Below are 25,642 nucleotides of genomic sequence, written 5' to 3'. Positions count from 1 at the left end.
TCACCCCACCTTACCAGGCAGTACCCCACCTTACCAGGCAGTACCCCACCTTACCTGGCAGTACCCCACCTTACCTGGCAGTACCCCGCCCTGCCCCACGTTACCTGGCAGTACCCCACCTCACCCCACCTTACCAGGTAGTACCCCACCTTACCAGGCAGTACCCCACCTTACCTGGCAGTACCCGATTCCTGGGTTGCGGTGGGCGTAGGCGGTGAGGACCCGGCGCAGGGCAGCTATACCCATCTCATTCTGGAAGGCTCGGTGTTCGGGCATCGAGCGGTGAAGGTCGCGCTCGATCTCCTCAGTAGCCAATGAACACAGCCCCATGGCCTGCTCCACCAGGTCACCATAGTAACCAGGATGTGTCGCCATTTCATTCTGTGCTCCTGGAAGGACAGGTGGAGGTATGGTTAGAAGATACGGAGCCCCCATGGAAACAGAAACCTGGGTTAGCATCATGCTAGCATCATGTTAGCATGAATAACTCCCTCTGACTGTTTAAACCTTCCTGGAACCAGAGGAGGAGGAGTGGCAGCCATCTTCAGATCAGGGTTACTAATCAGTCCCAGACCCAAGATTAGTTTGAGCTCTTTTGAATCTCTGATTCTCAGTTTTTCCCAAAGTGGAAATCCCAGAAACCTCTTGTGTTTGTTGTTGTGTATCGTCCACCTGGCCCTTATTCTGAGTTTCTGTCTGAATTCTCAGAGTTTTTATCCCAGTTAGTGCTGAGTTGTACTTGTGTTTGTGGGGTTCCCCAGGGGTCAATCCTGGGACCCGTATTGTTCAATCTGTACATGCTTCCATTAGGCCAGCTAATACGCAGCTATAATGCGTCCTACCACAACTATGCAGATGACACTCAGATCTACGTGTCACTGACGGCAGGAGAACACGGGCCTGTAGATACACTGTGTCGCTGAATGGAACAGATCAGTGTGTGGATGCAAAACAATTTCCTCCAGCTAAACTCAGACAAAACTGAAATCATTGTCTGTGGCCCACAGAAACAAAGAGAAAGTGTTATCAGTCACCTTGAGACTCTCTCTCTAAAACCTAGTTAGGTTAGAAATCTCGGGGTAATATTGGACTCAGACCTGAACTTTAACAGCCACATTAAATCTGTAACATCAGCAGCTTTTTACCACCTAAAAAACATTGCCAGAATCAAAGGAATAGTGTCTAAACCAGACTTAGAGAGACTGATCCATGCGTTTGTCTCCAGCAGGTTAGACTACTGTAACGGCCTGCTCACTGGGCTCTAAACGGGCTGTAAGACAGCTGCAGTACATCCAGAACGCTGCTGCTCGAGTCCTGACTACAACCAGGAAATACCACCATATTAGTCCAGTGCTCAGGTCTCTGCACTGGCTTCCTGTCGCTCAGAGAAGAGACTTTAAAACAGCTCTGCTTGTGTACAAGTCTCTTCACGGTCAAGCGCCAAAGTACATCTCTGACATGTTAAAGCCATATGAACCGACTTCGGCTCTGAGAACCTCAGGGAGGGGTCTGCTGCCACAGGGAGGGGTCTGCTGCCACAGGGAGGGGTCTCCTGCCCCAGGGAGGGGTCTGCTGCCCCAGGGAGGGGTCTCCTGCCTCAGGGAGGGGTCTCCTGCCCCAGGGAGGGGTCTCCTGTCTCAGGGAGGGGTCTGCTGCCACAGGGAGGGGTCTCCTGCCCCAGGGAGGGGTCTGCTGCCCCAGGGAGGGGTCTCCTGCCTCAGGGAGGGGTCTCCTGCCCCAGGGAGGGGTCTCCTGCCTCAGGGAGGGGTCTCCTGCCCCAGGGAGGGGTCTCCTGTCTCAGGGAGGGGTCTCCTGCTGGGGCCCAGAGTCAGGACTAAACAAGGTGAGGCTGCGTTTCAGTTTTATGCTCCTAACATCTGGAACAGTCTTCCAGAAAATGTGAGACAGGCCTCAACTCTGACAATGTTTAAATCCAGGCTGAAAACAGTTCTGTTTAGCTGTGCATATGACACCTGAAAGTATTTTATCTGCACTCTTCAATTTTTTATTAACTAATGATTATTTTAATGCGTTTTTAATTATTATTATTTTTTATTTTTATTTTTTTTAATTTCTTTAATTTTTTTTTTTATTTCTTATTAATGGTTTTATTGCCTTCTTGTGATTTTATGTAGCTGTGAAGCACTTTGAATTGCCCTGTGTATGAATTGTGCTCTATAAATAAAATTGCCTTGCCTTGTGTGACGGAGGAGCCGTCATGAGCTAGAACGTAGCACAAGAGTAAAGTCACAGATACATACATACACTTACTTTTGGTTTCAGTGAAGCTGGAGCGGGTCGTTGTGGGTGCACACACGGTGTTCCTGCCTCAGTTGTCATATCCATTATAAGTTGTGGTTTGGTATCAAACATTTTGCGTGGTTTAGATCTGTAGGATTGGTTACTTCCGGGTAAGCGCTGCCGGAAGGGAGTCATGTGACGAAGCAATGGTGACGTCATCGGGATACTTATTAATTTAGTTTGCATTTGTTAAACTGAGTAGATATTTTTGATTACAGGTTTTTTATTTTATTTATTTTTGTACATTTTGACTTTATTTACTGTGAGATGTTTACCTGATTTAGTAGAAATTGTTTAGGGGTTTTCTTGTCTTGTTTGTAAAGAAGGTGTGGTTTATACCTCGGGGGCGGAGCCTATAGCTATAAGAAGAGGGCTCGGTGCCACAGTCTGGCAGTCTGGGTTTAGACTCGTACTCTAAGTCATGCTGAAGGTGATGGACTGTCTGAATTTTGAAGGTACTGCTGTTTGTTCTATTTTAACCTGCCTGGATGTCCTTTGTAATTCTTTTTGCACTGCTGCTTCACTTTGTTTTTTGTTTGAGCCTTGAAGATGAGCACAATAAAACACCATCTAAGTGAATTCCAGCATTTGGCTTTAATTTTTGCCCAAGTCATAACAGAGCCCCGCCACACCTTGTTTTAGACCCAATCCCAACCAGACTGTTCAAGAAGGTTTTCCCCTTAATCAATACTTCCATATTGGATTTGATCAATCTGTCTTTGTTGACAGGATATGTACCTCAGCCTTTTAAGGTTGCTGTAATTAAACCTTTACTTAAAAAACCTACTCTTGATTCAGAAGTGTTGGCTCATTATAGACCTATATCCAATCTCCCTTTTATGTCTAAAGTTCTTGAAAAAATAGTTGCAGCTCAGCTTTGTGATCACTTACACAGAAATAATCTGTTTGAAGAGTTTCAGTCAGGATTCAGAGTGCATCATAGCACAGAAACTGCACTGCTGAAAGTTACCAATGATCTCCTCTTAGCCTCTGATAGCGGACTTGTGTCTGTGCTTGTCCTGTTGGATCTCAGTGCTGCATTTGATACGGTCGATCACAGTATCTTATTACACAGACTTGAACATGTTATTGGGATTAAAGGAACTGCATTAGGCTGGTTTAAGTCATATTTATCTGATAGATTTCAGTTTGTTCTTGTAAATGAAGAATCTTCCTCACACACCAGAGTAAGTCATGGAGTTCCTCAGGGTTCTGTGCTTGGACCGATTCTTTTCACTTTATACATGCTTCCATTGGGTAACATTATTAGACAGCATGGCATAAATTTCCATTGCTATGCTGATGATACTCAGCTGTACTTATCTATAAAACCAGATGAACCCAATAGGTTGGTCAGACTACAAGCATGTCTTAAAGACATAAAGAGCCTTTATAAATAAAACTAAATGAATGGATGAATACAGACCAGAGAACAGCAGCCACAGCTCCCCTCTCAGCTGTTCTGGGATCCCGTTGAGGACGAGTTCTCTGGTTCTGGAGGTCCGGTACATGCAAACCCCCCGGCCGAACTCTGAGAAGTGGATGTTCCAGGCCTCCTCCTTCATCTTCTCCTTCATCTGCAGGAAGCGACACAGTTGTTACTCCTAGGAATCTCACAGAATTTACCAAGGTAATACCAGGTACTCACAGCTTTGGGTCCCAGGTACTCACAGCTGTAGGTCCCAGGTACTCACAGCTGTGGGTCCCAGGTACTCACAGCTGTGGGTCCCAGGTACTCACAGCTTTGGGTCCCAGGTACTCACAGCTGTAGGTCCCAGGTACTCACAGCTTTGGGTCCCAGGTACTCACAGCTTTGGGTCCCAGGTACTCACAGCTTTGGGTCCCAGGTACTCACAGCTTTGGGTCCCAGGTACTCACAGCTGTAGGTCCCAGGTACTCACAGCTTTGGGTCCCAGGTACTCACAGCTTTGGGTCCCAGGTACTCACAGCTTTGGGTCCCAGGTACTCACAGCTGTAGGTCCCAGGTACTCACAGCTGTGGGTCCCAGGTACTCACAGCTTTGGGTCCCAGGTACTCACAGCTGTAGGTCCCAGGTACTCACAGCTTTAGGTCCCAGGTACTCACAGCTGTGGGTCCCAGGTACTCACAGCTGTGGGTCCCAGGTACTCACAGCTTTAGGTCCCAGGTACTCACAGCTGTAGGTCCCAGGTACTCACAGCTGTGGGTCCCAGGTACTCACAGCTTTGGGTCCCAGGTACTCACAGCTGTAGGTCCCAGGTACTCACAGCTTTGGGTCCCAGGTACTCACAGCTTTGGGTCCCAGGTACTCACAGCTTTGGGTCCCAGGTACTCACAGCTTTGGGTCCCAGGTACTCACAGCTTTGGGTCCCAGGTACTCACAGCTGTGGGTCCCAGGTACTCACAGCTTTGGGTCCCAGGTACTCACAGCTGTAGGTCCCAGGTCCTCACAGCTGTGGGTCCCAGGTACTCACAGCTTTGGGTCCCAGGTACTCACAGCTGTAGGTCCCAGGTACTCACAGCTTTGGGTCCCAGGTACTCACAGCTTTGGGTCCCAGGTACTCACAGCTGTGGGTCCCAGGTACTCACAGCTGTAGGTCCCAGGTACTCACAGCTGTGGGTCCCAGGTACTCACAGCTTTGGGTCCCAGGTACTCACAGCTGTGGGTCCCAGGTACTCACAGCTTTGGGTCCCAGGTACTCACAGCTGTGGGTCCCAGGTACTCACAGCTTTAGGTCCCAGGTACTCACAGCTGTGGGTCCCAGGTACTCATAGCTTTAGGTCCCAGGTACTAACAGCTGTGGGTCCCAGGTACTCACAGCTTTGGGTCCCAGGTACTCACAGCTGTGGGTCCCAGGTACTCACAGCTTTGGGTCCCAGGTACTCACAGCTGTGGGTCCCAGGTACTCACAGCTGTGGGTCCCAGGTACTCACAGCTGTGGGTCCCAGGTACTAACAGCTGTGGGTCCCAGGTACTCACAGCTTTGGGTCCCAGGTACTCACAGCTGTGGGTCCCAGGTACTCACAGCTGTAGGTCCCAGGTACTCACAGCTTTGGGTCCCAGGTACTAACAGCTGTGGGTCCCAGGTACTAACAGCTGTGGGTCCCAGGTACTAACAGCTGTGGGTCCCAGGTACTCACAGCTGTGGGTCCCAGGTACTTACAGCTGTGGGTCCCAGGTACTTACAGCTGTGGGTCCCAGGTACTCACAGCTTTGGTTCTCAGGTACTCACAGCTGTAGGTCCCAGGTACTCACAGCTGTGGGTCCCAGGTACTCACAGCTTTGGTTCTCAGGTACTCACAGCTGTAGGTCCCAGGTACTCACAGCTGTGGGTCCCAGGTACTCACAGCTGTAGGTCCCAGGTACTCACAGCTTTGGTTCTCAGGTACTCACAGCTTTGGGTCCCAGGTACTCACAGCTGTGGGTCCCAGGTACTCACAGCTTTAGGTCCCAGGTACTCACAGCTTTGGGTCCCAGGTACTCACAGCTTTGGTTCTCAGGTACTCACAGCTTTGGGTCCCAGGTACTCACAGCTGTGGGTCCCAGGTACTCACAGCTTTGGGTCCCAGGTACTCACAGCTGTGGGTCCCAGGTACTCACAGCTGTGGGTCCCAGGTACTCACAGCTGTGGGTCCCAGGTACTCACAGCTGTGGGTCCCAGGTACTCACAGCTTAGAGTCCCAGGTACTCACAGCTGTGGGTCCCAGGTACTCACAGCTTTGGGTCCCAGGTACTCACAGCTTAGAGTCCCAGGTACTCACAGCTTTGGGTCCCAGGTACTCACAGCTTTGGTTCTCAGGTACTCACAGCTGTAGGTCCCAGGTACTCACAGCTTTGGGTCCCAGGTACTCACAGCTTTGGTTCTCAGGTACTCACAGCTTTGGTTCTCAGGTACTCACAGCTTTGGGTCCCAGGTACTCACAGCTTTGGTTCTCAGGTACTCACAGCTTTGGGTCCCAGGTACTCACAGCTTTGGGTCCCAGGTACTCACAGCTGTGGGTCCCAGGTACTCACAGCTGTGGGTCCCAGGTACTCACAGCTTTGGGTCCCAGGTACTCACAGCTTAGAGTCCCAGGTACTCACAGCTTTGGGTCCCAGGTACTCACAGCTTTGGTTCTCAGGTACTCACAGCTGTAGGTCCCAGGTACTCACAGCTTTGGTTCTCAGGTACTCACAGCTGTAGGTCCCAGGTACTCACAGCTTTGGTTCTCAGGTACTCACAGCTTTGGGTCCCAGGTACTCACAGCTTTGGTTCTCAGGTACTCACAGCTTTGGGTCCCAGGTACTCACAGCTTTGGGTCCCAGGTACTCACAGCTGTGGGTCCCAGGTACTCACAGCTGTGGGTCCCAGGTACTCACAGCTTTGGGTCCCAGGTACTCACAGCTTAGAGTCCCAGGTACTCACAGCTTTGGGTCCCAGGTACTCACAGCTTTGGTTCTCAGGTACTCACAGCTTTGGTTCTCAGGTACTCACAGCTTTGGTTCTCAGGTACTCACAGCTTTGGGTCCCAGGTACTCACAGCTTTGGGTCCCAGGTACTCACAGCTGTGGGTCCCAGGTACTCACAGCTTTGGTTCTCAGGTACTCACAGCTTTGGTTCTCAGGTACTCACAGCTTTGGGTCCCAGGTACTCACAGCTTTGGTTCTCAGGTACTCACAGCTTTGGGTCCCAGGTACTCACAGCTTTGGGTCCCAGGTACTCACAGCTTTGGTTCTCAGGTACTCACAGCTTTGGTTCTCAGGTACTCACAGCTTTGGTTCTCAGGTACTCACAGCTTTGGGTCCCAGGTACTCACAGCTGTGGGTCCCAGGTACTCACAGCTGTGGGTCCCAGGTACTCACAGCTTTGGTTCTCAGGTACTCACAGCTTTGGGTCCCAGGTCCTCCGGGGCGTCCTGGTGGTACAGCTGCAGCAGACCCTGGCTGGCGGTGGGCAGGCCGGAGTGGTAATGGCGCTTCTTGTGGGCGGAGTCTGTTCCCGGCGACGCAGACACGGGGGCGCCGGACGACGTCTGAGGACATTCATAAACATGAGCTCACACTGGATCAGTGGAGCGACAGAAAGCAGAAGCTCTGAGCCGACATACCGAGTGTCCAATCAGAGCCAGCGGGTGGGCGTCGCCCCACGAGCTGTCAGGGGTTCGCTGCAGGAAGTCGGAAATGCGCTGGACCAGGAAGTCTCTGTCTTTCAGGTTGGCGAACAGGAAGGTCATCTTATTCTTCGTGCTGATGGAGACGGGACACGGAAGGACGCTGCTGCTGTCTGCCTTCTCCACAATGGACACCTGAGGAGCAGAGGATTATGGGTAAAACGCCACAACAGGACACTCATCTCGTGCTGTCGTTTTAAATCAACAAGAAGGTCTTAGATCCTGTAAACAATAATAAAACTGAAGACTGGATCCTAAAAACAAAGTTATCAACAACTCATGAACTCTGTTTCCTTTGATGTTTAAAATCAAAGGACTTTTATAAGATCTACAGCCTGAATGATGACATTTGTGTTTAATGGTCTCACGTTCCCCCTTTTGGACCAAAGAGGGTCCAGTTCTGGTTCAGGGCTCCTGCTGGAACCGTTTCTGAGTCGGTTCCAGTTGGGAAACAGTTGGTTTCTGTACCCTGAGAATCACCTCTCAGGGTGCAGGCTCACCTCTCAGGGTGCAGGCTCAGCTCTCAGGGTGCAGGCTCAGCTCTCAGGGTGCAGGCTAACCTCTCAGGGTGCAAGCTCACCTCTCAGGGTGCAGGCTCAGCTCTCAGGGTGCAGGATCACCTCTCAGGGTGCAGGCTCACCTCTCAGGGTGCAGGATCACCTCTCAGGGTGCAGGCTCACCTCTCAGGGTGCAGGCACCTCTCAGGATGCAGAATCACCTCTCAGGGTGTAGGCTCACCTCTCAAGTGCAGCCTCACCTCTCAGGTGCAGGCTCACCTCTCAGGTGCAGGATCACCTCTCAAGTGCAGCCTCACCTCTCAGGTGCAGGCTCACCTCTCAGGGTGCAGGCTCACCTCTCAGGGTGCAGGCACCTCTCAGGGTGCAGGATCACCTCTCAGGTGCAGGCTCACCTCTCAGGGTGCAGGCTCACCTCTCAGGGTGCAGGCACCTCTCAGGATGCAGGATCACCTCTCAGGGTGCAGAATCACCTCTCAGGGTGCAGAATCACCTCTCAGGGTGCAGGATCACCTCTCAGGGTGCAGGATCACCTCTCAGGGTGCAGGCACCTCTCAGGGTGCAGAATCACCTCTCAGGGTGCAGGATCACCTCTCAGGGTGCAGGATCACCTCTCAGGGTGCAGAATCACCTCTCAGGGTGCAGGATCACCTCTCAGGGTGCAGGATCACCTCTCAGGGTGCAGAATCACCTCTCAGGGTGCAGGATCACCTCTCAGGGTGCAGGATCACCTCTCAGGGTGCAGGATCACCTCTCAGGTAAAGGCTCACCTCTCAGGGTGCAGGCTCACCTCTCAGGGTGCAGGCTCACCTCTCAGGGTGCAGGCTCACTCTCAGCTGCAGCCTCACCTCTCAGGGTGCAGGCTCACCTCTCAGGGTGCAGGCTCACCTCTCAGGGTGCAGGCTCACCTCTCAGCTGGAGGCTCACCTCTCAGGGTGCAGGATCACCTCTCAGGGTGCAGGCTCACATCTCAGGGTGCAGGCTCACTCTCAGCTGGAGGCTCACCTCTCTCAGGGGGATGATCAGCTGACACAGGTCCTCCTCCCTGGAGCTGAAGCAGATGTAGTTGTTGGAGATGAACAGCTGTCCCACCACGTGCATCTTAGCGAACGGCGTCCACAGCGTGCAGTCCGTGTGTCCGTCCAGCCGCTCGTCCTGCGTCAGCCGAAACATCGCCCGGTAACGCTCGTTCTTCGCCCGGGCGTCGAAATCTCTGCAGGAAAACAGACGAAGAAGAGAAAAGGAGTTTGGCTGTGTTCCAAACCGCATACTACTCCTACTAACTTTCTGAGTTAGTATGCGAGTTTGAGTAAGCGAGAAGTTCCCGGATGCATACTAGATTCTCCTAAATGTTGGGTATGCATCATGAGGTTACTACTCATACTCAAACTACCCAAGATGCAACGTAACGTGACGTAGCCGATCGTCATTTCCTGTCAAAACGGCAGTTTCAAGCTAGCTACAACGAGGGTAGGTTCACTTCCTGTTTTCAAAACAAAAGCACCAATTGTATGGTAATGGCTCTCCCTATGATAAAAGGCAACGGGTTGTGGCTCCAGCAAGCTGCATATTTGCAGCAGCACAGTCCTTGGTGATCTAAATCAGGATGTCAGCCATTCGTCTGTCTCCGCAGGACATCTACACGTCTCGGAGCACACGCTCTCTTCCAAGAGCCTGACGCGCGAAGGCATCCAAAAGTAGAAAGTCAGCCGCTGGTTACACTTCCCATTAACCTTGTTATATACAGAGTCAAATTAACCTATTGCATAATTTAAGTTAAACAAGGCAGGCAAGTTTATTTGTACAGCACAATTCAACTACAGGGCGATTCAAAGTGCTTTACAGAGACATTAAAACAGTAGAAATAAGAAGCATGATTTAAATTTTAAACAAAAAAGAAAGAAACAATAGATAAAATCAGTTAAAATCAGTAGTTAAAATGTGATTAAGTTTTGAGCTTTATCCAAACACAGCTGAAAATAGGTGTGTCTTAAACACACTGAGTGTTTCAGCTGATCTGAGGCTTTCTGGGAGTTTGTTCCAGACATGTGGAGCATAGAAGCTGAATGCAGCTTCTCCAAACAGAATAATGTCAGCATCATTATGGGGTATAATGTATATATTTATTTATGTTTGCTTCAAAGTAATTAAATATACAATCCATTAGTCAAGCAAACTTGATGGGAATAACAGCGGACTGTTTTAGGAAACTCCTACGACAGGTCTGGATCACTCGTAAATTCTGTTCGTACCTGAAAGAAAACGTAAAATACGAACAGATTGGATGCTGCATATATCCAGCGATCCAAATCGTGATGTCAACCTTTCTTCTGTCTCTGCAGGATTTTAAACACATTTGTGGAGAAACTGGAGACCCTCTGAGCATCTTTGCTCCTCACAGACTCTTTGGATCAAATCACCAGTTTGAATGGAAAATCTTTATTCATTTGACCTCATCAGCCCTAAACTTTCCCTTTCCAACCTTTCTGGAATAGTTTTGTATATTAACTGATGAAATGAAGCTAAAACAAAACATCTCAGCTTCATGTTTCCAATAAAAGTCAAAATAAATTTAAGAATCAGTGATTTTTAGCCTCCGGACTCATTCTGAGTTCAGACTGAAGGTTTTAACGGTTTTTACCTCTTCAGCGCAGAGACGTTCTTCAGCGTCTTGCAGGGTTTGGGCAGCGAGGGGTCCACAGCGAAGGCCTCGTTGTCCAGCAGCTGGCGCATGGCCATGTTGGCGAGCTGCTCCATCAGCTTGAAGGTGTCGTTGATGTTCAGGAACATGGAGAAGAAATGCTCCGTGTGGCGGGTGCTCACGCGTACGCTCTCCGGAAACACCAGCGTGGCGTTCTTCTCCAGCTGCGTGACCTCCGTCCAGGGCACCACCACGGTCACTGAGGTCACAGGAGAGGGTCACATGAGCGTGGGCGCCATGACGACCACATGCACGCCATGAACTGACCTCCAGAGGAGCTAAAGCTAGAGCAGGAACACCGTGATGGAGCTACACATAGGTGGGCGCCACGACGACCACATGCACGCCATGAACTGACCTCCAGAGGAGCTAAAGCTAGAGCAGGAACACCGTGATGGAGCTACACATAGGTGGGCGCCACGACGACCACATGAACGCCATGAACTGACCTCCAGAGGAGCTAAAGCTAGAGCAGAAACACCGTGATGGAGCTACACATAGGTGGGCGCCACGACGACCACATGCACGCCATGAACTGACCTCCAGGAGCTAAAGCTAGAGCAGGAACACCGTGATGGAGCTACACATAGGTGGGCGCCATGACGACCACATGCACGCCAGGAACTGACCTCCAGGAGCTAAAGCTAGAGCAGGAACACCGTGATGGAGCTACACATAGGTGGGCGCCATGACGACCACATGCACGCCATGAACTGACCTCCAGGAGCTAAAGCTAGAGCAGGAACACCGTGATGGAGCTACACATAGGTGGGCGCCATGACGACCACACAAACAAAGACTGTGTGGATGACATCACAACCGGAGCTCCTGATTGGCTGCCGTACCCTCTTTGCCCAGCAGGAAGGAGTAGAAGCACAGGTGGTTGATGGACAGGTAGAGCCATCCCTGCCGGGGAACTCGGCCCTTCCAGTAGCTGCAGGAGTAATAATTCACCAGCTTCTCCTCATCAGGCATCCCGAAAAGCTTCCTCATCTTCAGCTCCGCCTCCCGAAACTTCCCGCTGTCCTCCTCCTGATCCTGGCCCTGCTTCAGCCGGTTCTCCTCCGCGATGATACCCTGCAAGAAGAGAAAAGAGTCACCAACAGAACCCAGGAGAGAAGCTTAGTCTGACAGGAGTCACCAACAGAACCTAAGAGAGAAGCTCAGTCTGACAGGAGTCACCAACAGAACCAAAGAGAGAAGCTCAGTCTGACAGGAGTCACCAACAGAACCAAAGAGAGAAGCTCAGTCTGACAGGAGTCACCAACAGAACCAAAGAGAGAAGCTCAGTCTGACAGGAGTCACCAACAGAACCAAAGAGAGAAGCTCAGTCTGACAGGAGTCACCAACAGAACCAAAGAGAGAAGCTCAGTCTGACAGGAGTCACCAACAGAACCAAAGAGAGAAGCTCAGTCTGACAGGAGTCACCAACAGAACCAAAGAGAGAAGCTCAGTCTGACAGGAGTCACCAACAGAACCAAAGAGAGAAGCTCAGTCTGACAGGAGTCACCAACAGAACCTAAGAGAGAAGCTCAGTCTGACAGGAGTCACCAACAGAACCAAAGAGAGAAGCTCAGACTGACAGGAGTCACCAACAGAACCCAGGAGAGAAGCTCAGACTGACAGGAGTCACCAACAGAACCCAGGAGAGAAGCTCAGACTGACAGGAGTCACCAACAGAACCCAGGAGAGAAGCTCAGTCTGACAGGAGTCACCAACAGAACCTAAGAGAGAAGCTCAGTCTGACAGGAGTCACCAACAGAACCAAAGAGAGAAGCTCAGTCTGACAGGAGTCACCAACAGAACCAAAGAGAGAAGCTCAGACTGACAGGAGTCACCAACAGAACCTAAGAGAGAAGCTCAGTCTGACAGGAGTCACCAACAGAACCAAAGAGAGAAGCTCAGTCTGACAGGAGTCACCAACAGAACCAAAGAGAGAAGCTCAGTCTGACAGGAGTCACCAACAGAACCAAAGAGAGAAGCTCAGACTGACAGGAGTCACCAACAGAACCAAAGAGAGAAGCTCAGTCTGACAGGAGTCACCAACAGAACCAAAGAGAGAAGCTCAGACTGACAGGAGTCACCAACAGAACCTAAGAGAGAAGCTCAGTCTGACAGGAGTCACCAACAGAACCAAAGAGAGAAGCTCAGTCTGACAGGAGTCACCAACAGAACCAAAGAGAGAAGCTCAGTCTGACAGGAGTCACCAACAGAACCAAAGAGAGAAGCTCAGACTGACAGGAGTCACCAACAGAACCAAAGAGAGAAGCTCAGTCTGACAGGAGTCACCAACACAACCAAAGAGAGAAGCTCAGTCTGACAGGAATCACCAACAGAACCGAAGAGAGAAGCTCAGTCTGACAGGAGTCACCAACAGAACCTAAGAGAGAAGCTCAGACTGACAGGAGTCACCAACAGAACCCAGGAGAGAAGCTCAGTCTGACAGGAGTCACCAACAGAACCAAAGAGAGAAGCTCAGTCTGACAGGAGTCACCAACAGAACCAAAGAGAGAAGCTCAGTCTGACAGGAGTCACCAACAGAACCCAGGAGAGAAGCTCAGTCTGACAGGAGTCACCAACAGAACCCAGGAGAGAAGCTCAGTCTGACAGGAGTCACCAACAGAACCGAAGAGAGAAGCTCAGACTGACAGGAGTCAGCAACAGAACCCAGGAGAGAAGCTCAGTCTGACAGGAGTCACCAACAGAACCCAGGAGAGAAGCTCAGTCTGACAGGAGTCACCAACAGAACCTAAGAGAGAAGCTCAGTCTGACAGGAGTCACCAACAGAACCTAAGAGAGAAGCTCAGTCTGACAGGAGTCACCAACAGAACCCAGGAGAGAAGCTCAGTCTGACAGGAGTCACCAACAGAACCAAAGAGAGAAGCTCAGTCTGACAAGAGTCACCAACAGAACCAAAGAGAGAAGCTCAGTCTGACAGGAGTCACCAACAGAACCGAAGAGAGAAGCTCAGTCTGACAAGAGTCACCAACAGAACCGAAGAGAGAAGCTCAGTCTGACAGGAGTCACCAACAGAACCAAAGAGAGAAGCTCAGACTGACAGGAGTCACCAACAGAACCGAAGAGAGAAGCTCAGTCTGACAAGAGTCACCAACAGAACCGAAGAGAGAAGCTCAGTCTGACAGGAGTCACCAACAGAACCCAGGAGAGAAGCTCAGTCTGACAGGAGTCACCAACAGAACCCAGGAGAGAAGCTCAGACTGACAGGAGTCACCAACAGAACCCAGGAGAGAAGCTCAGACTGACAGGAGTCACCAACAGAACCCAGGAGAGAAGCTCAGTCTGACAGGAGTCACCAACAGAACCGAAGAGAGAAGCTCAGACTGACAGGAGTCACCAACAGAACCCAGGAGAGAAGCTCAGACTGACAGGAGTCACCAACAGAACCCAGGAGAGAAGCTCAGTCTGACAGGAGTCACCAACAGAACCTAAGAGAGAAGCTCAGACTGACAGGAGTCACCAACAGAACCAAAGAGAGAAGCTCAGTCTGACAGGAGTCACCAACAGAACCCAGGAGAGAAGCTCAGTCTGACAGGAGTCACCAACAGAACCAAAGAGAGAAGCTCAGACTGACAGGAGTCACCAACAGAACCCAGGAGAGAAGCTCAGTCTGACAGGAGTCACCAACAGAACCAAAGAGAGAAGCTCAGTCTGACAGGAGTCACCAACAGAACCTAAGAGAGAAGCTCAGTCTGACAGGAGTCACCAACAGAACCCAGGAGAGAAGCTCAGTCTGACAGGAGTCACCAACAGAACCAAAGAGAGAAGCTCAGTCTGACAGGAGTCACCAACAGAACCTAAGAGAGAAGCTCAGTCTGACAGGAGTCACCAACAGAACCAAAGAGAGAAGCTCAGACTGACAGGAGTCACCAACAGAACCAAAGAGAGAAGCTCAGTCTGACAGGAGTCACCAACAGAACCAAAGAGAGAAGCTCAGTCTGACAGGAGTCACCAACAGAACCAAAGAGAGAAGCTCAGTCTGACAGGAGCCACCAACAGAACCCAGGAGAGAAGCTCAGTCTGACAGGAGTCACCAACAGAACCTAAGAGAGAAGCTCAGTCTGACAGGAGTCACCAACAGAACCTAAGAGAGAAGCTCAGTCTGACAGGAGTCACCAACAGAACCCAGGAGAGAAGCTCAGACTGACAGGAGTCACCAACAGAACCAAAGAGAGAAGCTCAGACTGACAGGAGTCACCAACAGAACCCAGGAGAGAAGCTCAGTCTGACAGGAGTCACCAACAGAACCCAGGAGAGAAGCTCAGTCTGACAGGAGTCACCAACAGAACCTAAGAGAGAAGCTCAGTCTGACAGGAGTCACCAACAGAACCCAGGAGAGAAGCTCAGTCTGACAGGAGTCACCAACAGAACCCAGGAGAGAAGCTCAGACTGACAGGAGTCACCAACAGAACCCAGGAGAGAAGCTCAGACTGACAGGAGTCACCAACAGAACCCAGGAGAGAAGCTCAGTCTGACAGGAGTCACCAACAGAACCCAGGAGAGAAGCTCAGTCTGACAGGAGTCACCAACAGAACCCAGGAGAGAAGCTCAGTCTGACAGGAGTCACCAACAGAACCCAGGAGAGAAGCTCAGACTGACAGGAGTCACCAACAGAACCCAGGAGAGAAGCTCAGTCTGACAGGAGTCACCAACAGAACCGAAGAGAGAAGCTCAGTCTGACAGGAGTCACCAACAGAACCCAGGAGAGAAGCTCAGTCTGACAGGAGTCACCAACAGAACCGAAGAGAGAAGCTCAGTCTGACAGGAGTCACCAACAGAACCAAAGAGAGAAGCTCAGTCTGACAGGAGTCACCAACAGAACCAAAGAGAGAAGCTCAGTCTGACAGGAGTCACCAACAGAACCCAGGAGAGAAGCTCAGTCTGACAGGAGTCACCAACAGAACCTAAGAGAGAAGCTCAGTCTGACAGGAGTCACCAACAGAACCTAAGAGAGAAGCTCAGTCTGACAGGAGTCACCAACAGAACCCAGGAGAGAAGCTCAGACTGACAGGAGTCACCAACAGAACCAAAGAGAGAAGCTCAGTCTGACAAGAGTCACCAACAGAACCAAAGAGAGAAGCTCAGTCTGACAGGAGTCACCAACAGAACCGAAGAGAGAAGCTCAGTCTGACAGGAGTCACCAACAGAACCAAAGAGAGAAGCTCAGACTGACAGGAGTCACCAACAGAACCTAAGAGAGAAGCTCAGTCTGACAGGAGTCACCAACAGAACCTAAGAGAGAAGCTCAGTCTGACAGGAGTCACCAACAGAACCTAAGAGAGAAGCTCAGTCTGACAGGAGTCACCAACAGAACCTAAGAGAGAAGCTCAGACTGACAGGAGTCACCAACAGAACCCAGGAGAGAAGCTCAGTCTGACAGGAGTCACCAACAGAACCGAAGAGAGAAGCTCAGACTGACAGGAGTCACCAACAGAACCCAGGAGAGAAGCTCAGACTGACAGGAGTCACCAACAGAACCCAGGAGAGAAGCTCAGTCTGACAGGAGTCACCAACAGAACCTAAGAGAGAAGCTCAGACTGACAGGAGTCACCAACAGAACCAAAGAGAGAAGCTCAGACTGACAGGAGTCACCAACAGAACCTAAGAGAGAAGCTCAGACTGACAGGAGTCACCAACAGAACCAAAGAGAGAAGCTCAGACTGACAGGAGTCACCAACAGAACCAAAGAGAGAAGCTCAGTCTGACAGGAGTCACCAACAGAACCAAAGAGAGAAGCTCAGACTGACAGGAGTCACCAACAGAACCAAAGAGAGAAGCTCAGTCTGACAGGAGTCACCAACAGAACCCAGGAGAGAAGCTCAGTCTGACAGGAGTCACCAACAGAACCGAAGAGAGAAGCTCAGTCTGACAGGAGTCACCAACAGAACCAAAGAGAGAAGCTCAGACTGACAGGAGTCACCAACAGAACCAAAGAGAGAAGCTCAGTCTGACAGGAGTCACCAACAGAACCCAGGAGAGAAGCTCAGTCTGACAGGAGTCACCAACAGAACCAAAGAGAGAAGCTCAGTCTGACAGGAGTCACCAACAGAACCCAGGAGAGAAGCTCAGTCTGACAGGAGTCACCAACAGAACCCAGGAGAGAAGCTCAGTCTGACAGGAGTCACCAACAGAACCCAGGAGAGAAGCTCAGTCTGACAGGAGTCACCAACAGAACCCAGGAGAGAAGCTCAGTCTGACAGGAGTCACCAACAGAACCAAAGAGAGAAGCTCAGTCTGACAGGAGTCACCAACAGAACCCAGGAGAGAAGCTCAGTCTGACAGGAGTCACCAACAGAACCAAAGAGAGAAGCTCAGTCTGACAGGAGTCACCAACAGAACCCAGGAGAGAAGCTCAGTCTGACAGGAGTCACCAACAGAACCAAAGAGAGAAGCTCAGTCTGACAGGAGTCACCAACAGAACCAAAGAGAGAAGCTCAGACTGACAGGAGTCACCAACAGAACCAAAGAGAGAAGCTCAGTCTGACAGGAGTCACCAACAGAACCAAAGAGAGAAGCTCAGTCTGACAGGAGTCACCAACAGAACCAAAGAGAGAAGCTCAGTCTGACAGGAGTCACCAACAGAACCAAAGAGAGAAGCTCAGACTGACAGGAGTCACCAACAGAACCTAAGAGAGAAGCTCAGTCTGACAGGAGCCACCAACAGAACCCAGGAGAGAAGCTCAGTCTGACAGGAGTCACCAACAGAACCCAGGAGAGAAGCTCAGTCTGACAGGAGTCACCAACAGAACCAAAGAGAGAAGCTCAGTCTGACAGGAGTCACCAACAGAACCCAGGAGAGAAGCTCAGTCTGACAGGAGTCACCAACAGAACCAAAGAGAGAAGCTCAGTCTGACAGGAGTCACCAACAGAACCAAAGAGAGAAGCTCAGACTGACAGGAGTCACCAACAGAACCAAAGAGAGAAGCTCAGTCTGACAGGAGTCACCAACAGAACCAAAGAGAGAAGCTCAGTCTGACAGGAGTCACCAACAGAACCAAAGAGAGAAGCTCAGTCTGACAGGAGTCACCAACAGAACCAAAGAGAGAAGCTCAGACTGACAGGAGTCACCAACAGAACCTAAGAGAGAAGCTCAGTCTGACAGGAGCCACCAACAGAACCCAGGAGAGAAGCTCAGTCTGACAGGAGTCACCAACAGAACCTAAGAGAGAAGCTCAGTCTGACAGGAGTCACCAACAGAACCTAAGAGAGAAGCTCAGTCTGACAGGAGTCACCAACAGAACCTAAGAGAGAAGCTCAGACTGACAGGAGTCACCAACAGAACCCAGGAGAGAAGCTCAGTCTGACAGGAGTCACCAACAGAACCGAAGAGAGAAGCTCAGACTGACAGGAGTCACCAACAGAACCCAGGAGAGAAGCTCAGACTGACAGGAGTCACCAACAGAACCCAGGAGAGAAGCTCAGTCTGACAGGAGTCACCAACAGAACCTAAGAGAGAAGCTCAGACTGACAGGAGTCACCAACAGAACCAAAGAGAGAAGCTCAGACTGACAGGAGTCACCAACAGAACCTAAGAGAGAAGCTCAGACTGACAGGAGTCACCAACAGAACCAAAGAGAGAAGCTCAGACTGACAGGAGTCACCAACAGAACCAAAGAGAGAAGCTCAGTCTGACAGGAGTCACCAACAGAACCAAAGAGAGAAGCTCAGACTGACAGGAGTCACCAACAGAACCAAAGAGAGAAGCTCAGTCTGACAGGAGTCACCAACAGAACCCAGGAGAGAAGCTCAGTCTGACAGGAGTCACCAACAGAACCGAAGAGAGAAGCTCAGTCTGACAGGAGTCACCAACAGAACCAAAGAGAGAAGCTCAGACTGACAGGAGTCACCAACAGAACCAAAGAGAGAAGCTCAGTCTGACAGGAGTCACCAACAGAACCCAGGAGAGAAGCTCAGTCTGACAGGAGTCACCAACAGAACCAAAGAGAGAAGCTCAGTCTGACAGGAGTCACCAACAGAACCCAGGAGAGAAGCTCAGTCTGACAGGAGTCACCAACAGAACCCAGGAGAGAAGCTCAGTCTGACAGGAGTCACCAACAGAACCCAGGAGAGAAGCTCAGTCTGACAGGAGTCACCAACAGAACCCAGGAGAGAAGCTCAGTCTGACAGGAGTCACCAACAGAACCAAAGAGAGAAGCTCAGTCTGACAGGAGTCACCAACAGAACCCAGGAGAGAAGCTCAGTCTGACAGGAGTCACCAACAGAACCAAAGAGAGAAGCTCAGTCTGACAGGAGTCACCAACAGAACCAAAGAGAGAAGCTCAGACTGACAGGAGTCACCAACAGAACCAAAGAGAGAAGCTCAGTCTGACAGGAGTCACCAACAGAACCAAAGAGAGAAGCTCAGTCTGACAGGAGTCACCAACAGAACCAAAGAGAGAAGCTCAGTCTGACAGGAGTCACCAACAGAACCAAAGAGAGAAGCTCAGACTGACAGGAGTCACCAACAGAACCTAAGAGAGAAGCTCAGTCTGACAGGAGCCACCAACAGAACCCAGGAGAGAAGCTCAGTCTGACAGGAGTCACCAACAGAACCTAAGAGAGAAGCTCAGTCTGACAGGAGTCACCAACAGAACCTAAGAGAGAAGCTCAGTCTGACAGGAGTCACCAACAGAACCCAGGAGAGAAGCTCAGTCTGACAGGAGTCACCAACAGAACCCAGGAGAGAAGCTCAGTCTGACAGGAGTCACCAACAGAACCCAGGAGAGAAGCTCAGTCTGACAGGAGTCACCAACAGAACCTAAGAGAGAAGCTCAGTCTGACAGGAGTCACCAACAGAACCAAAGAGAGAAGCTCAGTCTGACAGGAGTCACCAACAGAACCCAGGAGAGAAGCTCAGTCTGACAGGAGTCACCAACAGAACCCAGGAGAGAAGCTCAGTCTGACAGGAGTCACCAACAGAACCCAGGAGAGAAGCTCAGTCTGACAGGAGTCACCAACAGAACCTAAGAGAGAAGCTCAGTCTGACAGGAGTCACCAACAGAACCCAGGAGAGAAGCTCAGTCTGACAGGAGTCACCAACAGAACCAAAGAGAGAAGCTCAGTCTGACAGGAGTCACCAACAGAACCAAAGAGAGAAGCTCAGTCTGACAGGAGTCACCAACAGAACCTAAGAGAGAAGCTCAGTCTGACAGGAGTCACCAACAGAACCCAGGAGAGAAGCTCAGTCTGACAGGAGTCACCAACAGAACCCAGGAGAGAAGCTCAGACTGACAGGAGTCACCAACAGAACCCAGGAGAGAAGCTCAGTCTGACAGGAGTCACCAACAGAACCCAGGAGAGAAGCTCAGTCTGACAGGAGTCACCAACAGAACCCAGGAGAGAAGCTCAGTCTGACAGGAGTCACCAACAGAACCCAGGAGAGAAGCTCAGTCTGACAGGAGTCACCAACAGAACCTAAGAGAGAAGCTCAGTCTGACAGGAGTCACCAACAGAACCAAAGAGAGAAGCTCAGTCTGACAGGAGTCACCAACAGAACCAAAGAGAGAAGCTCAGTCTGACAGGAGTCACCAACAGAACCAAAGAGAGAAGCTCAGTCTGACAGGAGTCACCAACAGAACCAAAGAGAGAAGCTCAGACTGACAGGAGTCACCAACAGAACCAAAGAGAGAAGCTCAGTCTGACAGGAGTCACCAACAGAACCCAGGAGAGAAGCTCAGTCTGACAGGAGTCACCAACAGAACCAAAGAGAGAAGCTCAGTCTGACAGGAGTCACCAACAGAACCCAGGAGAGAAGCTCAGTCTGACAGGAGTCACCAACAGAACCAAAGAGAGAAGCTCAGTCTGACAGGAGTCACCAACAGAACCCAGGAGAGAAGCTCAGTCTGACAGGAGTCACCAACAGAACCCAGGAGAGAAGCTCAGTCTGACAGGAGTCACCAACAGAACCTAAGAGAGAAGCTCAGTCTGACAGGAGTCACCAACAGAACCAAAGAGAGAAGCTCAGTCTGACAGGAGTCACCAACAGAACCAAAGAGAGAAGCTCAGTCTGACAGGAGTCACCAACAGAACCAAAGAGAGAAGCTCAGTCTGACAGGAGTCACCAACAGAACCAAAGAGAGAAGCTCAGTCTGACAGGAGTCACCAACAGAACCCAGGAGAGAAGCTCAGACTGACAGGAGTCACCAACAGAACCCAGGAGAGAAGCTCAGTCTGACAGGAGTCACCAACAGAACCAAAGAGAGAAGCTCAGTCTGACAGGAGTCACCAACAGAACCCAGGAGAGAAGCTCAGTCTGACACCTACACAAATCTTTCCTTTGACGAAGGTGGTGACGTCTTCATCGTTGTCAAAGATGGAGATGGTCTGCAGCAGGTTGGCCTCCAGCCAATCCCAGTGCTCCGTGATCTCCTTCCTGGATGAGCCTGCAAGACACAGATGAGGGTAAAAAACTGGGTTTACCTGGACCGGTTTACCTGGACCGGTTCACCTGGTCCGGTTCACTTGGACCGGTTTACCTGGACCGGTTCACCTGGACCGGTTTACCTGCCCCGGTTAACCTGGTCCGGTTCACCTGGTCCGGTTCACCTGGACCGGTTTACCTGGACCGGTTAACCTGGTCCGGTTCACCTGGTCCGGTTTACCTGGACCGGTTTACCTGGACCGGTTTACCTGGATCTGTTTACCTGGATCTGTTTACCTGGATCTGTTTACCTGGACCGGTTTACCTGGATCTGTTTACATGGATCTGTTTACCTGGATCTGTTTACCTGGTCCGGTTTACCTGGATCTGTTTACCTGGATCTGTTTACCTGGATCTGTTTACCTGGACCGGTTTACCTGGTCCGGTTTACCTGGATCTGTTTACCTGGTCCGGTTTACCTGGATCTGTTTACCTGGATCTGTTTACCTGGATCTGTTTACCTGGACCGGTTTACCTGGTCCGGTTTACCTGGATCTGTTTACCTGGACCGGCTGACTCACCACAGGATATGTTCCAGTAGATCTGAGAGTCCGCAGTCTGCAGCAGGATCCGGTACGGAGCGACTCGGGCACTGGAGTCCAGAACCACATCCAGAGTCCCAACCAGGAGGCCTGCAGGGTTAGGGTTAGAAAGTTAAGTTTATTTGTTAAAAAAAAATTATATCTTTATGTTTGAAGCCTGAAATGTGGCAAAAGGTTGAAAAGTTCAAATTGGCCCAATACTTTCTTAAGGCAGTGTACCAGCCGGCCTGAAGACCTCCACCATCATCCCAGGCCCCAAAAAGCCAAGGACCCCAGGCCCCAAAAAGCCAAGGACCCCAGGCCCAAAAAGCCAAGGACCCAGGCCCAAAAAGCCAAGGACGCCAGGCCCAAAAAGCCAAGGACCCCAGGCCCAAAAAGCCAAGGACCCCAGGCCCAAAAAGCCAAGGACCCAGGCCCCAAAAAGCCAAGGACGCCAGGCCCAAAAAGCCAAGGACCCCAGAGCCCCAAAAAGCCAAGGACCCCAGAGCCCCAAAAAGCCAAGGACCCCAGGCCCAAAAAGCCAAGGACCCAGGCCCCAAAAAGCCAAGGACCCCAGAGCCCCAAAAAGCCAAGGACCCCAGAGCCCCAAAAAGCCAAGGACCCAGGCCCCAAAAAGCCAAGGACCCAGGCCCCAAAAAGCCAAGGACCCAGGCCCCAAAAAGCCAAGGACCCCAGAGCCCCAAAAAGCCAAGGACCCCAGAGCCCCAGAACCCCAAAAAGCCAAGGACCCCAGAGCCCCAAAAAGCCAAGGACCCCAGAGCCCCAAAAAGCCAAGGACCCCAGAGCCCCAAAAAGCCAAGGACCCCAGAGCCCCAAAAAGCCAAGGACCCCAGGGCCCCAAAAGCCAAGGACCCCAGGGCCCCAGAGCCCCAAAAAGCCAAGGACCCCAGGGCCCCAGAGCCCCAAAAAGCCAAGGACCCCAGGACTAAAAGACTACAGACCGAACCAGGAGAAAAAATGCCTCTTCGCTCAATTGGATAGACCTACAACCAATCAGAGCAACGTAGTATGTGACGTAGATTAAGCGACACACACTTGTTGTAGGAAGGACGGCAAAAACTTTTCTATCGATAAAAGCCTTTATCGCGTTCCTCTGTTCGTCTTTCAAAATGAATGCAATGTGGAGATCCTGTAGAACAGAGTCGATGGCAGAATCTACACACCCGAGCTCTCCAGCGGCAGCCATGTTTGTTTCAAACGAAGTCAAACCAAGCGCTCTGTAGTGACGTAGTCGATAATGTCCCTGTTGATCATCTGTGCATCATCGTATAAAGCCCGCCCTGTCAATCTGATTGGGTCGATTGTTTTGATGTCGAGCATAGAGATTTCCCAACTGAGCAGAGCCAGACCCAACTTCCCCACCAAAAATGTTATGGGTGGGGCTAAGTTCGGCTGGCACCCAGGCTAGGTTTCTGCCTCACTTTGGGACAGAGTCGGAGCTAAATGTTCTCAGACAGATTTCCACATTCTCACACCTGTGAGGAGGAACGTTACCATCAGAACAGCCCGTTAGGTTCTGGTTCTGTTGGGCAGAACCATCAGAACAGCCCGTTAGGTTCTGGTTCTGATCCAGCTGGAGCGACCTCTGACCCTCAGCAGGTCAGCTGATCTCCAACATAAACACACTGATCAGCTGACACTGCAGCCACAGCTGACTTCCTGTCAGCTGACTCCTGATGACGTCATGAACAGCTGCTTCTGGCACATTTAGAGCTACTTTTTTCTTTTTGTCTGTAAATGTTTCAGAGGAAGGATGTGACGTCACAGCCCAGCCTGGTTCTGGTTCTGGACTCTGAATTCTGAATGTTAACCGTCTGAAGACACTAACTCCACAAATGAATGAAACTGAACGGAAGGCTGGAGCCGCCCAGAGCCTGAAGGACCGGATGGTCCCCGACATATGTGAGCAGAACCTTTCAGACCAACATGTTGTTCCTGCAGCGGACTGAACTCACCGGAGAGCCCCCCTCCGCGGCCGTGCCCCCTCCTCCTCTGCAGGATGAAGAACGGGTTGGCCCGCTCGGACACCCACAGAGCCCCGGCCAGCAGCACCTCCTCCGGCTGGATCCACATCTCTGCCCGCTGAAGCTCCGGGAACACCGGGGGAAACACCGGGGGAAACACCGGGGAAGGCTCCGTTAGATCCGGGGGAACATGGAGCTGATGTTGTTGTTTTCACCGAGTCTGCCTGCCCCACATCACTTCCGGGTGTGACGCATTAGGCCGCGCCCCCTGCAAAAAGCATGCGCATAGCGGCAAAAACAGTTTTTAACACGTTTATTCGTGTTTTTATAGTTTTTTATTGTTTGTTTTCAAGTAAACAGAAGTTGAGCAAATTAAATTAAATTAATCCTTTATATCTTTTCTTCTTCTAACTTACTTATCTATTGTTTGATTTATATTTCATTTTTCCATTATTTCTTATAAATTATTACATTTTTCTGCCCTCCTGTAATTCCAGTGATTACCTGAGCACCCGACAGGGGGCGCTGCTACACCTCACAGTTACAGATGGGTTTTTTGTGTTTCACTGAAAATATTTGATAATTTGGACAAAACCAGAAATCTGGAGTATTTTCTGTTTTACAAATAAGATGTCTCTGAGAACAAGTGGCTTCAGACAAGAAGACTATTTTCTTACAACATTTGAGTTTATCTGAGAATATGTTTCCTTTTCATCAGAGAACATTGGAACCAAGTTTAAATAATTAATTCCATGATCATTTTCTTCAGAGTGTGCAACCACAGAGGACAGATCCCCAAACTTTACCCCAGAACTATCTGTGGTCGGCTCTTCAAAGCTTTACGATGGGATACAAGAAAGCTGGAAAGGAAGTTGGGTTCTACTGAATCATTTTCAAAAGTTTGGACACTGGTTAAAATGTAAATAATAAACAGAATTCAATGATTTGTAAATCTAACAAACCAACATTTTATTCCGATCAGAACACAGAAAACAGAAAGTGAAACATTTCACTGATTCATGACAAATATTAGATGGAAATATTAATATTTAAGGCAGCAACACGTCTCAGAAAAGTCGGGACGGGGCAGCAAAAGTCAGAGGAACATGTCGGAATGAATCAGGTTAATTAGCAACAGGTCAGTAATATGATTGGGTAAAAAAAAAAAAAAGAGCACCTTAGAGAGGCAGAGTCTCTCGGAAGGAAAGATGGTCAGACGTTCTGCAATCAGAGTTCAAGGGACACTCCGTCGTCTCTTGGACTCCCTTTTTATCTATTTTTTATTTATATTTATTTTAGAACATTTTCACATCTTACACTGGGAAAACAGTTTTCTTATAATAAAGCTAGAACTGCTTATTATTCATCATTGATAGAAGAGAATAAGAACAATCCCAGGTTTCTCTTCAGCGCTGTAGCCAGTCTGACAAAGAGTCCGAGCTCTGCTGAGCCAGGTATTCCTTTTACTCTCAGCAGTGATGATTTCATGAGCTTCTTTATCAATAAAATTGTTTCTATTAGAGAGAAGATTGATGGAGTCCTTCCCAATATTATTAGTGATGTATCATCAAGTACAGCAGCTTTAGAAGTATCTTTAGAACTAAACATGGAGTCCTGTGGAAGCTTCTCTGTCAGGACACAGTCTATAAGTTCCTTAAAATGAAGAGGCAGGAAGCAGTCAATCCCTTTTATGGTGCTTTAATCCAGTCTGGACAATGCACTTACCTTTGTGGTGTGTATGGCTGTGTTCCAAACCGCCTACTTCTCCTACTACTCATACTACTCCTACAAACTTTAACTTTTTTTAAGTTCCCGGATGCATACTAGATTCTCCTAAATGTTGGGTATGCATCATGAGGTTACTACTCATACTCAAACTACCCAAGATGCAACGTAACGTGACGTCACCGATCGTCATTTCCTGTCAAAACGGCAGTTTCAAGCTAGCTACAACGAGGGTAGGTTCACTTCCTGTTTTCAAAACAAAAGCACCAATTGTATGGTAATGGCTTTCCCTATGATAAAAGGCAACGGGTATTTTATTTTGTGAA

General features: G+C 50.2%; 1 protein-coding gene across 1 annotated transcript in view; it reads right to left on the bottom strand.

Annotated features, from left to right (window-relative positions):
- The window catches only part of tbc1d9b (TBC1 domain family member 9b), a 42,378-nt gene extending 18,532 nt beyond the window's left edge, over positions 1 to 23,846 (bottom strand). The window contains exons 1-10 of the mRNA XM_075482061.1: positions 23,583 to 23,846; positions 21,607 to 21,717; positions 20,929 to 21,047; positions 11,493 to 11,724; positions 10,588 to 10,846; positions 8,952 to 9,159; positions 7,369 to 7,566; positions 7,147 to 7,293; positions 3,728 to 3,878; positions 175 to 389 (exon numbers count right to left, since the gene is read on the bottom strand). Coding sequence (XP_075338176.1) covers positions 175 to 389; positions 3,728 to 3,878; positions 7,147 to 7,293; positions 7,369 to 7,566; positions 8,952 to 9,159; positions 10,588 to 10,846; positions 11,493 to 11,724; positions 20,929 to 21,047; positions 21,607 to 21,717; positions 23,583 to 23,700 — 1,758 coding nt within the window. The 5' untranslated portion in view covers positions 23,701 to 23,846. The remainder of the gene's footprint in view (positions 1 to 174; positions 390 to 3,727; positions 3,879 to 7,146; positions 7,294 to 7,368; positions 7,567 to 8,951; positions 9,160 to 10,587; positions 10,847 to 11,492; positions 11,725 to 20,928; positions 21,048 to 21,606; positions 21,718 to 23,582) is intronic.
- Between the last annotated feature and the right edge of the window lie 1,796 nt (positions 23,847 to 25,642).

The sequence above is a fragment of the Odontesthes bonariensis genome, chromosome 13 (genome assembly GCF_027942865.1).
Source record: "Odontesthes bonariensis isolate fOdoBon6 chromosome 13, fOdoBon6.hap1, whole genome shotgun sequence".
Classification (NCBI taxonomy): domain Eukaryota; kingdom Metazoa; phylum Chordata; class Actinopteri; order Atheriniformes; family Atherinopsidae; genus Odontesthes; species Odontesthes bonariensis.
Note: the sequence above shows the minus strand (reverse complement) of the source record. Positions and strands in the feature narration are given on the sequence as shown.